This window comes from Abramis brama (assembly GCF_963993115.1).
Source record: "Abramis brama genome assembly, chromosome: 6".
Lineage (NCBI taxonomy): Eukaryota > Metazoa > Chordata > Actinopteri > Cypriniformes > Leuciscidae > Abramis > Abramis brama.
This window is the reverse complement of record NC_139968.1, coordinates 47,118,717-47,136,102: the sequence shown is the minus strand read 5'-3', so window position 1 is coordinate 47,136,102 and position 17,386 is coordinate 47,118,717. Positions and strand designations below refer to the sequence as shown.

Here is a 17,386-nt window from a genome sequence, read left to right as displayed (position 1 = left end):
TGCTAACCCTTCACTAGCCGCTTACAACGTGTTCGTATCATTCAGTTCCATTAGTGACCTTTGACCCTCTGATCAATAACGCTAACCCTCTAACGAGAGCCCTAACTATACTCGCCGGTTCGTGGAATATGAGTTTACAGTATTAATACATTGATCTGTGTGTCTCACTGCTAAATGATCTATTTTTCCTCTTTTGGGTTTGTGTTCAGAATGGAAACGTAACAATATATTTTCTTAACGGTGAAAGACTAATAAACTGCTGCTATCCTCCTAATGCACCCGAAATATGTGTGTGTGTGATTCTTTTAAACCTGTAATGTATATTGTATGGAAGCCATATTATCCACATGACATACTGAGACATTTATGAGATGCAAAGTCGAAATTATGAGCCGCTTATATGCTGATTTAGTCAAGATTATATCAAAGCAGCTTCACAGTCATAACAGGAAAATAATACAACAAAGTTTGTTTCTAGAAGAAAATTGCGTCATCGTCCACCCTAAGTAAGGCAGATCAATAATGTTGAATATTAAATTGTTGAAGATTAGCCTAATATTAATCTAAATATTAAGTTTAGCAGCGGCAACAATCATCTATACATGAATAACGACAAGGACAAACTTTTGATAGATCTCTAATTATAACTGAAAAGTTATTAATTCAAATAATTAAAAATAATATAATGATAATTAACATTTATTAAAATGCTGCTGTCATAATGCACCTGAAATATGTGTATGTGTCTGTGTGTGTTTTTTTAAACCTATAATGTATATTGTACGGAAGACATTTTATCCACATAAGAAAATAATAATGCTTTTGTATATCTAAATGATGACATACTGTTATCTGAGATGAAATGCTTTTGATGTAAAAAGTCAAAAGTATGACATGCTAATTCATTTATCAGATGAAAGTCGAAATTATGACAAAAAGACAAAATTATGACAGTATAGGTCATATTTATGAGATGCAAAGTCGAAATGTTATTAGAGCCGCTTCTGTGATGATTACAGCGGTCTGAACAATCATATGAAGAATGGCAAGGACAAAGTTTTGATGGATCTAATTAAAAATACAAACTACATAGTTATTATATATAAGTGAAGAGTTATTATATAGTTATTGTGCGAATGATCTGCTAAGCTCCACCCGTTCCAGTGCTGCGGTCCGTCGGTGAAATAGTTCCGGGTGTGTGTGTTCGTGTGTGTGTGTGTGTGTGTGTGTGTGTATGTGTGTGAAAGGTCACGGCTGAGACTCACCGCTGAAAACACCTGTCTATCTGTCATTAGTCCGTCATTGTGTTTCTCTCAGACACACACACTGATTCCTCTCCGACTCGCCGGACCGAGCCGATCATGTCGAAGCCGCAGCCCATCAGCCCGATGAAGAACTTCTTCGCCGGCGGCTTCGGGGGAGTTTGCCTAGTGTTCGCTGGACACCCGCTGGACACCATCAAAGTAACAACATTCATTATTATTCAGCTTATTTTCATTGTTTAGTGTTCGCTGGATATTATCAAGGCCAAAGTATTAGTCCTTGCTGTCATTATATTAGTCATTCACTTTGATAAATGGTTCATACAGCATTATTTTAGGTATATAGTACAGTATGTGTAATGTTATAGTACACATGATGTGTTTCTGTTTATGTTAAATGTGGTCTGAAGAATCTACAGAGAAGTTTGAAAAATTTGAGCCTGGAAAAGAATGGAATTTTGAAGAGGAACACAGGAAGCCTTTATAAATGTTATATATAAGTTGTGTACACGTGTTATTGTCAGTGGGGTGTGTGAGATAACCCCTGGATTTGTGACCTTTGACCTGGATCTGTTTGTGTGGTCAGTAGTGTCTTATTGATCGGTGTGTTTTCCTGTGATCATGCGCAGGTGCGACTGCAAACGCAGCCCAAACCCCGTCCAGGTGAATCTGCGCTTTACAGGGGGACGTTCGACTGCTGCAAGAAAACCCTGGCGAAAGAGGTGCGTGTGTCTCACTGCGCCTGTCTCACTGCGCCTGTCTCACTGCGTCTGTCTCACTACATCTGTCTCACTGCACCTGTCTCACTGCATCTGTCTCACTGCGTCTGTCTCACTACATCTGTCTCACTGCGCCTGTCTCACTGCATCTGTCTCACTGCGTCTGTGTCACTGCATCTGTCTCACTGCACCTGTCTCACTGCGTCTGTGTCACTGCATCTGTCTCACTGCACCTGTCTCACTGCATCTGTCTCACTGCACCTGTCTCACTGCACCTGTCTCACTGCGTCTGTGTCACTGCATCTGTCTCACTGCACCTGTCTCACTGCGTCTGTCTCACTGCATCTGTCTCACTGCACCTGTCTCACTGCACCTGTCTCACTGCGTCTGTGTCACTGCATCTGTCTCACTGCGTCTGTCTCACTGCACCTGTCTCACTGCGTCTGTCTCACTGCGTCTGTCTCACTGCACCTGTCTCACTGCACCTCTCACTACATCTGTCTCACTGCGTCTGTCTCACTGCATCTGTCTCACTGCATCTGTCTCACTGCATCTGTCTCACTGCACCTGTCTCACTGCGTCTGTCTCACTCAGGGTCTGCGAGGGCTCTATAAGGGCATGGCATCTCTCTGCACCTGTCTGTCTCACTGCACCTGTCTGTCTCACTGCACCTGTCTGTCTCACTACACCTGTCTGTCTCTCTCAGGGTCTGCGAGGGCTCTATAAGGGCATGGCATCTCTCTGCACCTGTCTGTCTCACTGCACCTGTCTGTCTCACTGCACCTGTCTGTCTCACTACACCTGTCTGTCTCTCTCAGGGTCTGCGAGGGCTCTATAAGGGCATGACATCTCTCTGCACCTGTCTGTCTCACTGCACCTGTCTGTCTCACTGCACCTGTCTGTCTCACTACACCTGTCTGTCTCTCTCAGGGTCTGCGAGGGCTCTATAAGGGCATGGCGGCCCCCATCATCGGAGTCACGCCCATGTTCGCCGTCTGCTTCTTCGGATTCGGCCTCGGGAAGAAGCTTCAGCAGAAAACACCGGACGACGCTCTGACGTGAGGCGCTGATGATGATCAGATTAATTCAGTTATTATCCTTTTGATCTGGGGTGAAGCAAATGGAAGCCATTAATGCCAAATTAGAAACAAAATCATGCATGAGATTTAAAAAGTCAAAAGGTCATAATTATGAGATAAATTTGTGTGTGTGGTGTGTATCTCTGTGTGTGTATCTGTGTGTGTGTGTGTGTGTGTGTATCTGTGTCTGTGTGTGTGTGTGTATCTGTGTGTGTGGTGTGTATCTGTGTGTGTGGTGTGTATCTGTTTGTTTGTGTGTGTGTGTGTGTGTGTGTGTGTGTGTGTGTGTGTGTGTGTGTGTGTGTCAGGTATCCGCAGCTGTTCGCGGCCGGTATGCTCTCAGGTGTTTTCACCACGGCCATCATGGCTCCAGGAGAGAGAATCAAATGCCTCCTGCAGGTGAGAGACACACGTGTTTGACTTTTCCACATGTGAACCGTGTGTGTGTGTGTGTGTATGACGAGTGTGTGTGTGTGTGTGCAGATCCAGGCGGCGACTGGAGAGGTGAAGTACTCGGGGCCGATGGACTGTGTGAAGCAGCTGTACAGAGAGAACGGCCTCCGCAGCATCTATAAAGGCACGGCTCTGACACTCATGAGAGGTAAAACACTGTTTACCCACGTTACAGATTACCCACGTTACAGATTACCCACGTTACAGTTTACCCACGTTACAGATTACCCACGTTACAGTTTACCCACGTTACAGTTTACCCACGTTACAGATTACCCACGTTACAGTTTACCCACGTTACAGATTACCCACGTTACAGATTACCCACGTTACAGATTACCCACGTTACAGTTTACCCACGTTACAGATTACCCACGTTACAGTTTACCCACGTTACAGTTTACAGTTTACCCACGTTACAGATTACCCTCGTTGCAGTTTACCCACGTTACAGATTACCCTCGTTACAGTTTACCCACGTTACAGATTACAGTTTACCCACGTTACAGATTACCCTCGTTACAGTTTACCCACGTTACAGATTACCCATGTTACAGTTTACCCACGTTACAGTTTACCCACGTTACAGATTACCCACGTTACAGTTTACCCACGTTACAGTTTACCCACGTTACAGTTTACAGTTTACCCACGTTACAGATTACCCTCGTTGCAGTTTACCCACGTTACAGATTACCCTCGTTACAGTTTACCCACGTTACAGTTTACCCACGTTACAGATTACCCTCGTTGCAGTTTACCCACGTTACAGATTACCCACGTTACAGTTTACAGTTTACCCACGTTACAGATTACCCACGTTACAGATTACCCACGTTACAGTTTACCCACGTTACAGTTTACCCACGTTACAGTTTACAGTTTACCCACGTTACAGATTACCCTCGTTACAGATTACCCACGTTACAGATTACCCTCGTTACAGATTACCCTCGTTGCAGTTTACCCACGTTACAGATTACCCTCGTTACAGTTTACCCACGTTACAGTTTACCCACGTTACAGTTTACCCACGTTACAGTTTACAGTTTACCCACGTTACAGATTACCCTCGTTACAGATTACCCATGTTACAGATTACCCTCGTTACAGATTACCCTCGTTGCAGTTTACCCACGTTACAGATTACCCTCGTTACAGTTTACCCACGTTACAGTTTACCCACGTTACAGTTTACCCACGTTACAGATTACCCTCGTTGCAGTTTACCCACGTTACAGATTACCCACGTTACAGTTTACAGTTTACCCACGTTACAGATTACCCTCGTTACAGATTACCCACGTTACAGATTACCCACGTTACAGTTTACCCACGTTACAGTTTACCCACGTTACAGTTTACAGTTTACCCACGTTACAGATTACCCTCGTTGCAGTTTACCCACGTTACAGATTACCCTCGTTACAGTTTACCCACGTTACAGTTTACAGTTTACCCACGTTACAGATTACCCTCGTTGCAGTTTACCCACGTTACAGATTACCCTCGTTACAGATTACCCACGTTACAGTTTACCCACGTTACAGTTTACCCACGTTACAGTTTACCCACGTTACAGATTACCCTCGTTGCAGTTTACCCACGTTACAGATTACCCACGTTACAGTTTACAGTTTACCCACGTTACAGATTACCCTCGTTACAGATTACCCACGTTACAGTTTACCCACGTTACAGTTTATCCTCGTTACAGTTTATCCTCGTTACAATTTACCCTCGTTACAGTTTATCCTCGTTACAGTTTACCCACGTTACAGTTTACCCTCGTTACTCTTTATCCTCGTTACAGTTTACCCTCGTTACTCTTTACCCTCGTTACAGTTTACCCACGTTACAGTTTACCCACGTTACAGTTTACCCTCGTTACAGTTTACCCTCGTTACAGTTTACCCACGTTACAGTTTACCCACGTTACAGTTTATCCTCGTTACAATTTACCCTCGTTACAGTTTATCCTCGTTACAGTTTACCCACGTTACAGTTTACCCTCGTTACTCTTTATCCTCGTTACAGTTTACCCTCGTTACTCTTTACCCTCGTTACAGTTTACCCTCGTTAGTTTACCTTCGTTACAGTTTACCCTCGTTACAGTTTATCCACGTTACAGTTTACCCTTGTTACAGTTTACCCACGTTACAGTTTACCCTCGTTACAGTTTACCCACGTTACAGTTTACCCTCGTTACAGTTTACCCACGTTACAGTTTACCCACGTTACAGTTTATCCTCGTTACAATTTATCCTCGTTACAATTTACCCTCGTTACAATTTATCCTCGTTACAATTTACCCTCGTTACAGTTTACCCACGTTACAGTTTACAGTTTACCCTCGTTACAGATTACCCACGTTACAGATTACCCACGTTACAGTTTACCCACGTTACAGTTTACAGTTTACGCACGTTACAGATTACCCTCGTTGCAGTTTACCCACGTTACAGATTACCCTCGTTACAGATTACCCACGTTACAGATTACCCACGTTACAGTTTACCCACGTTACAGTTTACAGTTTACCCACGTTACAGATTACCCTCGTTGCAGTTTACCCTCGTTACAGATTACCCTCGTTACAGTTTACCCACGTTACAGTTTACCCACGTTACAGATTACCCACGTTACAGATTACCCTCGTTACAGATTACCCTCGTTACAGTTTACCCACGTTACAGTTTACCCACGTTACAGATTACCCTCGTTACAGTTTACCCACGTTAGATTACCCACGTTACAGTTTACCCACGTTACAGTTTACCCACGTTACAGTTTACAGTTTACCCACGTTACAGATTACCCTCGTTGCAGTTTACCCACGTTACAGATTACCCTCGTTACAGTTTACCCACGTTACAGTTTACCCACGTTACAGTTTACAGTTTACCCACGTTACAGATTACCCTCGTTAGTTTACCCACGTTACAGTTTACCCACGTTACAGTTTACCCACGTTACAGTTTACCCACGTTACAGATTACCCTCGTTGCAGTTTACCCACGTTACAGATTACCCACGTTACAGTTTACAGTTTACCCACGTTACAGATTACCCTCGTTACAGATTACCCACGTTACAGATTACCCACGTTACAGTTTACCCACGTTACAGTTTACCCACGTTACAGTTTACAGTTTACCCACGTTACAGATTACCCTCGTTGCAGTTTACCCACGTTACAGATTACCCTCGTTACAGATTACCCACGTTACAGTTTACCCACGTTACAGTTTATCCTCGTTACAGTTTATCCTCGTTACAATTTACCCTCGTTACAGTTTATCCTCGTTACAGTTTACCCACGTTACAGTTTATCCTCGTTACAGTTTACCCTCGTTACTCTTTACCCTCGTTACAGTTTACCCACGTTACAGTTTACCCACGTTACAGTTTACCCTCGTTACAGTTTACCCTCGTTACAGTTTACCCACGTTACAGTTTACCCACGTTACAGTTTATCCTCGTTACAATTTACCCTCGTTACAGTTTATCCTCGTTACAGTTTACCCACGTTACAGTTTACCCTCGTTACTCTTTATCCTCGTTACAGTTTACCCTCGTTACTCTTTACCCTCGTTACAGTTTACCCTCGTTAGTTTACCTTCGTTACAGTTTACCCTCGTTAGTTTACCCTCGTTACAGTTTATCCACGTTACAGTTTACCCTTGTTACAGTTTACCCACGTTACAGTTTACCCTCGTTACAGTTTACCCACGTTAGTTTACCCTCGTTACAGTTTACCCACGTTACAGTTTACCCACGTTACAGTTTATCCTCGTTACAATTTATCCTCGTTACAATTTACCCTCGTTACAATTTATCCTCGTTACAATTTACCCTCGTTACAGTTTATCCTCGTTACAATTTACCCACGTTACAGTTTACCCTCGTTACTCTTTATCCTCGTTACAGTTTACCCTCGTTACTCTTTACCCTCGTTACAGTTTACCCACGTTACAGTTTACCCACGTTACAGTTTACCCTCGTTACTCTTTATCCTCGTTACAGTTTACCCTCGTTACTCTTTACCCTCGTTACAGTTTACCCTCGTTAGTTTACCTTCGTTACAGTTTACCCTCGTTACAGTTTATCCACGTTACAGTTTACCCTCGTTAGTTTACCCTCGTTACAGTTTATCCACGTTACAGTTTACCCTCGTTACAGTTTACCCTCGTTACAGTTTATCCTCGTTACAATTTATCCTCGTTACAATTTACCCTCGTTACAGTTTACCCTCGTTACAGTTTATCCACGTTACAGTTTACCCTCGTTAGTTTACCCTCGTTACAGTTTATCCACGTTACAGTTTACCCTCGTTACAGTTTACCCTCGTTACAGTTTACCCTCGTTACAGTTTATCCTCGTTACAATTTATCCTCGTTACAATTTACCCTCGTTACAATTTACCCTCGTTACAGTTTATCCTCGTTACAATTTACCCACGTTACAGTTTACCCTCGTTACTCTTTATCCTCGTTACAGTTTACCCTCGTTACTCTTTACCCTCGTTACAGTTTACCCACGTTACAGTTTACCCTCGTTACAGTTTACCCACGTTACAGTTTACCCACGTTACAGTTTACCCACGTTACAGTTTATCCTCGTTACAATTTACCCTCGTTACAGTTTATCCTCGTTACAATTTACCCACGTTACAGTTTACCCTCGTTACTCTTTATCCTCGTTACAGTTTACCCTCGTTACTCTTTACCCTCGTTACAGTTTACCCTCGTTAGTTGACCTTCGTTACAGTTTACCCTCGTTACAGTTTATCCACGTTACAGTTTACCCTCGTTAGTTTACCCTCGTTACAGTTTATCCACGTTACAGTTTACCCTCGTTACAGTTTACCCACGTTACAGTTTACCCTCGTTACAGTTTACCCTCGTTACAGTTTACCCACGTTACAGTTTACCCACGTTACAGTTTATCCACGCGCTCAATTGTTAACTAAGAAACTAAAACTATTAAAAACAGTTCCTTTAATTGAAATAAAGCTGAAATGAAGTATAAATATTAGTTGAAAAACTACACAAACATTAGACATTAGTTTGATGTGATGCTGATGTCAGATGATTGACAGCTGTCACTCTGTGTCTCAGATGTGCCAGCCAGTGGAATGTACTTCATGACGTACGAGTGGCTGAAGTACTCGCTCACGCCGGAGGGCAAGAGGTCAGTCGGGTCACATGACCAACGCTTATTACTCGATCCATCTGCCCGATCTCATGTGTGTGTGTGTGTGTGTGTGTAATCAACAGCCCGACAGAGCTCAGCGTTCCCAGCATCCTCTTTGCTGGTGGAATGGCGGGGATCTTCAACTGGGCCGTGGCGATTCCTCCCGACGTGCTGAAGTCTCGTTTCCAGACCGGTGCGTGTGTGTGTGAGAGTGTGTGACGCGTGACGTGCTTCAGGATCCGTTGGCTGTGTGCGGAAGCTCTGTGTGTGTGTGTGTGAGTGACAGTGTGTGTGTTGATCCGCAGCTCCTGAAGGCAAGTATCCGAACGGGTTCCGGGACGTCCTGCGAGAGCTGGTGCGTGAGGAGGGCATCGGCTCGCTCTACAAGGGCTTCAGTGCTGTGATGCTCAGAGCGTTTCCAGCTAATGCGGTACGACGCGCTTAACACTACAGGGTCACACACACACACACACACACGGTACGACGCACTCAACACTACAGGGTCACATGAGGGTCAAACTGGCTCAGATTTCTCTCGTTTTACCGCCCAACTCTTTCATTTCACTCTTTTTTCTCCTTCAATTCTCACAAATTTCTCTCATTGCTTTTGGTGATGCTTTAATTCTTCCATTTAAATCACTGTAAATTAACAAATAATCAATACCCCTAAATAATGAATAAAGGACACATTTTAAAACTTTAAATAACATGTCACAACAAAAAAAATCTTCATGGAATACAAAAATAAGATTTATTTTCTTAGAATATATTTTATTTTAATCAATTTTTTTTCTTTTCCCATTTCTGCCACATAAGAAAATAAATCCTTCTTTGGCAAATCATAATTATGAGATAAAAGTCAATTATGACAAATAAATAAACATTTTCCACATTTTATCTCATAATTACGACTTTAATTTAATAGTTCACTTTTTATGTCATAACTTCCACTGTTTATCTCATAAATGCAACTTATGTTTAATAGTTTGCTTTTTATGTCATAATTTCACATTTTAATCTCATAATTATGACTAAATTTAATAAATCACTTTTATATCATAATTTTAACTTTTTATCTCATAATTATGAATTTCATTCAATTAATCATTTTTGTCACAAATAATAATAACAAATATTATAATAATGATTTTTTAATTTAATAAATTACCTTTATGTCATAATTTCAACTATCATGATTCTGATCAACCCGAGGCTTGCACAGGAAGTGTGACCTGGACAACTCAATGAAGTCAATGATCTGTCCCACTTCCAGCAGGTCAATAACACTGTTCCCCGTTTCCCTCAGGCCTGTTTTCTGGGCTTTGAAGTGGCCATGAAGTTTCTGAACTGGATCGCTCCAAATCTGTGATCCAGAGCCAGAAGTGACACCAGAACACGCGTGTGAGCCGGCGTACAGATTGGCACGGGGCGGTCCCGACAGAGCAACCCGACGGACTATAGCACATGTTAATGAATGTCTCGCTGCTTTATGATTTAGAGGAGGATTTTAATCCGTAATAGTGCCTTATAACAGACTGTGAACCGGTTTCTGCCTTCAGGGAAACGGAATGTTTATCATGTAAAACCCATGAACCGTAAACCTCTGTACATGAGCACGCTTATACAGTCTCTGCCTTCGCCCTCATGACAGGAATCCAGTACACAGTCAAGGCCTGTTTCTTTAATTGTTTTGTTCATTTTGCTTAATTCTCTGTTATTATCACCTACATCATGTACATAAATAAATGTATATTGATCATTTTCATATGATGCTGTATTGATTTGTGTTTCCCGCCTCTGTCCTCATGTTATCTTACCTCTAAATCTATTTTATATCATAATTTCAACTTTTTTATGTCATAATTTCAACTATTTATGCCATAATTACGACTTTAATTTAATAAACCGCATTTATATCATAATTTCAATCTCATAAATTGACTTTTACACAGCAAAATCCTCAGAGTTAAATGAACTCTCCTCAGAGTACATAGTGTTAAACTAACTCTGAATCCACCTGCTCCGGCTTTGCAGCCTTGGCTAAATGAAGTTTACACGAGACAATGATCTGAGATGTCATCGCTCTGCTGCACAATTTCAACGGCATCAACATCTATTCCATGTGATAATATTAGATCTAGAGTATGATTACGACGATGAGTGGGTCCTGGCACGTGTTGTCTAACTCCAATAGAGTTCAGAATGTCAATGCCAATCCCAATGCATCTTTTTCGTTATCTACATGTATATTAAAATCACCAACAATTAGGACTTTATCTGCAGCCAGAACTAACTCTGATAGAAAGTCTGCAAATTCTGTGATAAAGTCTGTATGGTGCCCTGGTGGCCTGTATACAGTAGCCAGCACAAATCTCAAACGTGATTCATCATTTACACTATATATTGCTACATTAAGCACTAACACATCAAAAGAATTATATTTGAAACTAGACTTCTTAGTAATTCTGAAAATATTACTATAAATTACAGCAACTCCTCCCCCTTTGCCTTTCAGACGAGGCTCATGTTTATAACAGTAATCTTGGGGGGTGGAAAGTAATGTAATCGTTTGGTTTTAGCCAGGTTTCTGTCAAACACAGCACATCTAGGTTATAGTCTATAATCATATCATTAACAATGAGTGCTTTTGAAGTAAGCGATCGAATATTCAGCAACCCGAGCTTTAGCATTTGCTCATCTGTATTATAGCTGTTTTCTATTTGTTGAACATCAATTACATTTTTACCCTTAGATGGGTTCAACAGGTCAGGTCTGCCTCAAAAACTTTTCCAATTGTCTATGAATTCTATATTATTTTGCGGACACCACTTAGACAGCCAGCGATTGAGAGAGGCCAATCTACTGACTATCTCATCACTCCTGCGAACAGGAAGGGGGCCAGAGCAAATTACAGTGCCTGACGTCGTACTTGCGAGTTCACACACCTCTTTAATATTAATTTTGGTGATCTCCGACTGGCGGAGTCGAACATCATTAGTGCCGACGTGAATAATAATCTTAGAGAATTTACGATTAGCATTAGCCAGCACTTGCTTTGATGTCAGGCGCTCTGGCTCCCGGTAAACATGTGACTATGGTGGCTGGTGTCTCTATTTTCACGTTCCATGTAATTGAATCGCCAATAACTAGGGCACATTCATCAGGAGTGGGGAGAATCTATTTAATGTTGTTATCGGAACGGAAGAGTGGTGTTTTGTCCCACGACTACAGCGTCTCACCATCACCCAGTTGCCCTGCTGCACGGGCTCTACTACAGCCGGAACTGAACACTGTACAGAGTTCCCTAAGCTAGTCGCATCCAAAGCAGTATCTAAAGCCCTTGCATGCTTACTATCGTCGATTAAAGTTTGGATGCGTGTCTCTAGTTCCGAAATATTCCCCGTCAGCTTTACTATCTCCCTGCATTTATCACATGTAAATCCTGTGCTGACAGAGAAGGCTATGCTAAACATGTTAGCAGCTACATGAGGTGCAGGTGACAATAAGAGGAGAAGATGACATGACTCACTGTGTTTGTTGACTGATCCTACTCACCTAAGTTGTTTGATGGACTCGTAAAAGGCGCGAGCGCGTGAGAAAAAAATAAAAAATAAATAAAGAGCAAACGGATGGCACGCTAACAGGCTAGCGAATTACTAGCGTGTTGTGCTAGCAATAATGATTTAAATAATGATTCAAAACAGAAAGATATACGAAGCTTTCAGACGCACACCAGCGCAGCAACAGGAGCCTAATGTGAGCTTGTGGTCTTTGTAACAGTGTTTAACAAAATACATAATTTTATTGCAAAGGAAGCCAGAAACAAAGATGATCAGGTGATTTTGTTTTCATCATCATAAAGTAGAAAAAAATCACAAATTTGATCCCTGACCAAAAGTGGTTATTTGTTATTAATAGACTATATTCACCAACACAACTTTGTTGCATAGGATCAGACTTTCTGAATTTTTATTTTTAAATACAATATGGCAAGTTTTTTGTAGACACACACAGACATCAAGAATCAGCATTTGAATCTCAACAATGGTGACATGCTTAGTGCCGCAATGCATAATGGGAGCCATGAGTTTTATACTAAATTGGCACCCAGCATCCATTGCTGCATGAAGCATGTCACCATTGCTGAGATTCAAATGCTGATTCTTGATGTCTGTGTGTTTGTTAGGGATGGGCAAATGAAGCCTCATGAGGCACTGAGGCTTTTCCCTAATTGTTTCGGAAGTAGATTCAAAGCTTTGAGAGTGTTGCAAACAGCGCCATCTGGGGTTTGGGAAAAAATAGGGCAGCCAAAATCCTGTGAAAGAAGCAGCCACCACGCTTTCCCTAGTTTCATGTTACGTGCACAAAAAAAGCCTAACAGTGCGTGTGAGTGTATGACTGGGTATTTAAAAATGTAATTGAATAAGTCTGAATGAAAACTTACTTGTAAAGTACGATCTGTGGGTTCGGACATGCAAAATGAATCGCGCACGTGATTTGACAGAAAGTTAACAACACAAGCCTCGAACCGCGGCTTCATCTGGACCATGCTCGACGCGAGCTCCGACGCCTCGGCTCCAAGGGTCACATCACTAGTTGTCATGTCTAAAGATTTCTTTCCCATAATGTATTTTAAAATTCAAAAATGTGAACATTTTGAACATTCTGAATGTCTGATCTGTTGCAAGAAAGTATTGTTGGTGAATATAGTCTATTAATAACAAATATTTGGTCAGGGATAAGATAAGTGATTTCTTCTACTTTATCATGCTGAAAACTATTATCACCTGATCATCTTTGTTTGTGGTTTACTTTGCAACAAATGATGTGTTTTGGTGTTACTGTTACAAAGACCACAAACTCATATAAAAAGTCAAACTGCCCAACTAAAGGAACACTGATCACCATAATGGTGACAAAACAGTGTCAATAAAACATCAATATCTAATCCTCTGTTAATTCTCAATATTGGTATTGGTGGTACTGGTATTGATGTTTGTGGAGTTGTTTTATCCTCCTCTGCTGAGATCGAGAGATTTAATTTCTTCTTTTATCTTCAGTTGATTTCGTCCAAGACTGTGGCTGAAGTCAGTTCTTGCGTTTCTCTTTTCTTCAGTGATTCTGCTTGTTAACAGCAGGTGTTCATCACTAATGCTCAATAATCACTTAATTATCTCATTAACTTTAACTCTGATTCAGAGTTACTTTAACACTCTGTAGAGTGGGACCATATGTTCTCTGAAGAGAGTTCATTTAATTTAACTGGATTTGCTGTGTACAGTGTAATGTGAGTGAAGGGATGTTTCTGGGCAGATTTAACATGATCTTTTGAGATGAATATGCTGATTAAAATGGGAAAGCATAAAAACACAAGGATGGCCGTAAATGGCCGACCAGCAGTCGTGATATTTTTTGAGGACAGTCAATATTTTCTGCTGCAATGGGCAGTGTCGATCCGTCAGGAGTCGATGGTTCTGTCCTCAGGGAAGATCCCAGTGAAACCAGTTTAGACGAGCTCCTGTGATGCAGAGAACAGCAGGAGTTGTGCTGTGGATCAGGGTTAGATGTGTGTGATTATTGACCGCTGAGGCGTCAGGATGAGCGTGAGGATGAGTGTGGATGTTCCCGCGGGATTGACGGATCTCCTGAAGGGATACACCCTGGAGGTTCTGAAGCAGAGGCCCGTGGACCTGCTGGAGTTCGCAGTTCAGCACTTCACCAGCCTGAGGGAGCGCAGGAGCTTCACGATCAGGAGCAGATCCCCGGTGACCCGCGGAGTGGCCTTCGACCAGGACTCTGCTCCCACCGACGAGGAGGAGGAGGAACACGGAGAAGTAAAGGAGGAGGAGGAAGAGGAGGAGGAACACGGAGAAGTAAAGGAGGAGGAGGAAGAGGAGGAACACGGAGAAGTAAAAGAGGAGGAGGAGGAAGAGGAGGAACACGGAGAAGAGAAGGAGGAGGAGGAACACAGAGAAGAGAAGGAGGAGGAAGAAGAGGAAGAAGAAGATGATGACTTTCCAGATGATTTCACTTTCAAAGGTGGGACTTATAAAGTTATGAACTGATGCGTGACTGTCTATCAATTCAATTCGAAATTGCTTTATTGGCACGACTGTAAATAATACATAATTTAGCTTGGAATACATACAATAATAATTAAAAACAAACAAACATCCAAATAATAGAAGAACATTTTATAACATAACTTAAATGAATGTAACAAATAAGAAAATATGTGAACATTTCACGCCACTATCTGTCGATAAACTATTTGAAACTTCCAGACTTTTGTCAAGCGTAATCAAAGGTTGTTTACATACTCATTTACTTCTCATATTGTTGGTTGTGTATGTCAGCTCTCAGTATATGCTGATGAAATATGATCAGATGCGTCAGAGACTCCAACACGCTAAACTCCATCTGTAGATGATGAACACAGTCAATGTTTTTAATTTGCTCCTGTTTTCTTTTTCAATGATTGTATAAGACAGTGACCCTTATTTCTCTCTCTCTCTCTCTCACTCTTTCTCTCTCTCTCTCTCTCTCTCTCTCTTTCTCTCTCTCTCTCTCTTTCTCTATCTCTATCTTTCTCTCTCTCTGTAGCTCCTCTTCCTAGTAAATGCAACAGACGGGTATCAGGTAAAGTGTTTCTCCGTGTGTCTCATTATTTTTTAGTACCATTGAGATATTATTACAGTTTTTTTTTTGTGGTTTTTTGTTGCTTTATTTAGTTTGACAGAGACATTGTACATTAATAAAAACATTCCTGTAAATGTACCAGAATTAGCCAAAGGCTATTTTTCATCCGTAGTCCCTGGACAAGATGTTACAAGTCAACCTAAAGAAAATATGATTAAGAATACATAATAGAAAATTTAATAATTACACAATACAATAAAAATCTATTTAAACAATTTAAGATCAATTAAAAACAATGCAACAAAATACAAACATTAATAGGATGGCTAGCAGATATAAGATTCTAGTGTTGACAGATCTGAGTACTGATTAACCAATTCTTCAATTGAACCCTAAATAAAGCATATGTGTCTGGATCTCTTATAGTTGTCGGAATAGTATTCCATTCTTGTGCAGCTTTAACAGAAAAAGCAGATTGACTAAATTTACTTCGTCTAGGCAGTATGATACAGTCTTGTCTTAATGCGCCTCTTGTAGAGCGATAATCAGTTGTTCTAATATGAACTAGCTGACCAGGGGGAGAAGATAAACCATAAATAATTTTATACATCAAGCATACATTTGCATACTTTATCATGTTTTCCCAACTCAATAAATTATATTAAATTTTGTTTAATTTTATTTTTTATTTTAATAAAATTATAGTTATTTTAGTTTAATAAAATTATAGTTTAATTTTATACTTTTTGATTACATTTTAATTGTAGTCATTTTGTTGTGTTTTTGCAATTTGTATTTTCTAAATGTCTCTAAAGTTTGTATGAATGTTTTATTAGTTTTAGTTATTCTAGTACTTCAAGGTAAACAAACTGAAAATGAGAAAGGTTGCCTTGCCAACTAGCTGAAATAAAATAAGTTAAGCTTTTTATATTTAGTTTTATTTCAGTGAATGTGTTTTAATGAAGCCCTGTCGTGTCTTGAGCTGTTAGTCGTGTGTGAGACTCTGATTGTGTTCCTCAGTGTGTGCGGAGGCTTATAACCCTGATGAAGACGAAGACGAGGCCGGCGAGGCGAAGGTGGTTCACTATAAAACAGAGGCTCAGCGTCAGCGTCTGCAGGAGGCCTGCAGGGACATACTACTGTTCAAAACACTGGAGCAGGTGAAGATCAGCCTTCACACACTGCACACTGCACACGCGGGACACCAGCGCATGTGTGACGCCTGTCTGTCTCTCTCTCTGTCTGTCTGTCTGTCTGTCTGTCTCAGGATCAGTTCGCTGAGGTGTTAGACAGCATGTTTGAGGTGCTGGTCAAACCACACGACAGCATCATTAACCAGGGGGACGATGGCGATAACTTCTACGTCATCGAGAGGTGAGACGATCCTCTGCTGTCTCTCTGCCACCCGTCTGTCTCTGTGACACCTGTCTGTCTCTCTGCCACCCGTCTGTCTCTCTGCCACCCGTCTGTCTCTGTGACACCTGTCTGTCTCTCTGCCACCCGTCTGTCTCTGTGACACCTGTCTGTCTCTCTGCCACCTGTCTGTCTTTGCCACCCGTCTGTCTCTGTGACACCTGTCTGTCTCTCTGCCACCCGTCTGTCTCTCTGCCACCCGTCTGTGTCTCTCTCTGCCACCCGTCTGTCTCTCTGCCACCCGTCTGTCTCTCTGCCACCCGTCTGTCTCTGTGCCACCCGTCTGTCTCTCTGCCACCCGTCTGTCTCTCTCTGCCACCCGTCTGTCTCTCTCTGCCACCCGTCTGTCTCTCTGCCACCCGTCTGTCTCTCTGCCACCCGTCTGTCTCTGTGACACCCGTCTGTCTCTCTGCCACCCGTCTGTCTCTCTGTGACACCCGTCTGTCTCTCTGCCACCCGTCTGTCTCTCTCTGCCACCCGTCTGTCTCTCTGCCACCCGTCTGTCTCTCTCTGCCACCCGTCTGTCTCTCTGCCACCCGTCTGTCTCTCTCTGCCACCCGTCTGTCTCTCTCTGCCACCCGTCTGTCTCTCTGCCACCCGTCTGTCTCTCTGCCACCCGTCTGTC

General features: G+C 41.9%; 3 protein-coding genes across 3 annotated transcripts in view; all 3 read left to right on the top strand.

Moving 5' to 3' along the window:
• The window catches only part of nckipsd (NCK interacting protein with SH3 domain), a gene marked incomplete at its 5' end in the record, with an annotated part of 16,601 nt that extends 16,316 nt beyond the window's left edge, over nucleotides 1–285 (top strand). The window contains one exon of the mRNA XM_084118580.1: nucleotides 1–285. This exon is cut by the window's left edge and continues 226 nt beyond it.
• slc25a20 (solute carrier family 25 member 20) overlaps nucleotides 1–10,474 on the top strand; it is a 10,495-nt gene extending 21 nt beyond the window's left edge. The window contains exons 1-9 of the mRNA XM_084117836.1: nucleotides 1–1,463; nucleotides 1,892–1,984; nucleotides 2,912–3,039; nucleotides 3,369–3,459; nucleotides 3,544–3,661; nucleotides 8,634–8,706; nucleotides 8,793–8,902; nucleotides 9,015–9,139; nucleotides 10,016–10,474. The exon at nucleotides 1–1,463 is cut by the window's left edge and continues 21 nt beyond it. Of these exons, the coding sequence (XP_083973962.1) occupies nucleotides 1,362–1,463; nucleotides 1,892–1,984; nucleotides 2,912–3,039; nucleotides 3,369–3,459; nucleotides 3,544–3,661; nucleotides 8,634–8,706; nucleotides 8,793–8,902; nucleotides 9,015–9,139; nucleotides 10,016–10,078 (903 nt within the window). The 5' untranslated portion in view covers nucleotides 1–1,361 and the 3' untranslated portion in view covers nucleotides 10,079–10,474. The remainder of the gene's footprint in view (nucleotides 1,464–1,891; nucleotides 1,985–2,911; nucleotides 3,040–3,368; nucleotides 3,460–3,543; nucleotides 3,662–8,633; nucleotides 8,707–8,792; nucleotides 8,903–9,014; nucleotides 9,140–10,015) is intronic.
• A 3,754-nt stretch (nucleotides 10,475–14,228) lies between these two features.
• Nucleotides 14,229–17,386, top strand: part of prkar2ab (protein kinase, cAMP-dependent, regulatory, type II, alpha, B) — a 28,963-nt gene continuing 25,805 nt past the window's right edge. Inside the window, exons 1-4 of the mRNA XM_084117821.1 lie at nucleotides 14,229–14,748; nucleotides 15,313–15,348; nucleotides 16,369–16,508; nucleotides 16,616–16,722. Of these exons, the coding sequence (XP_083973947.1) occupies nucleotides 14,307–14,748; nucleotides 15,313–15,348; nucleotides 16,369–16,508; nucleotides 16,616–16,722 (725 nt within the window). The 5' untranslated portion in view covers nucleotides 14,229–14,306. The remainder of the gene's footprint in view (nucleotides 14,749–15,312; nucleotides 15,349–16,368; nucleotides 16,509–16,615; nucleotides 16,723–17,386) is intronic.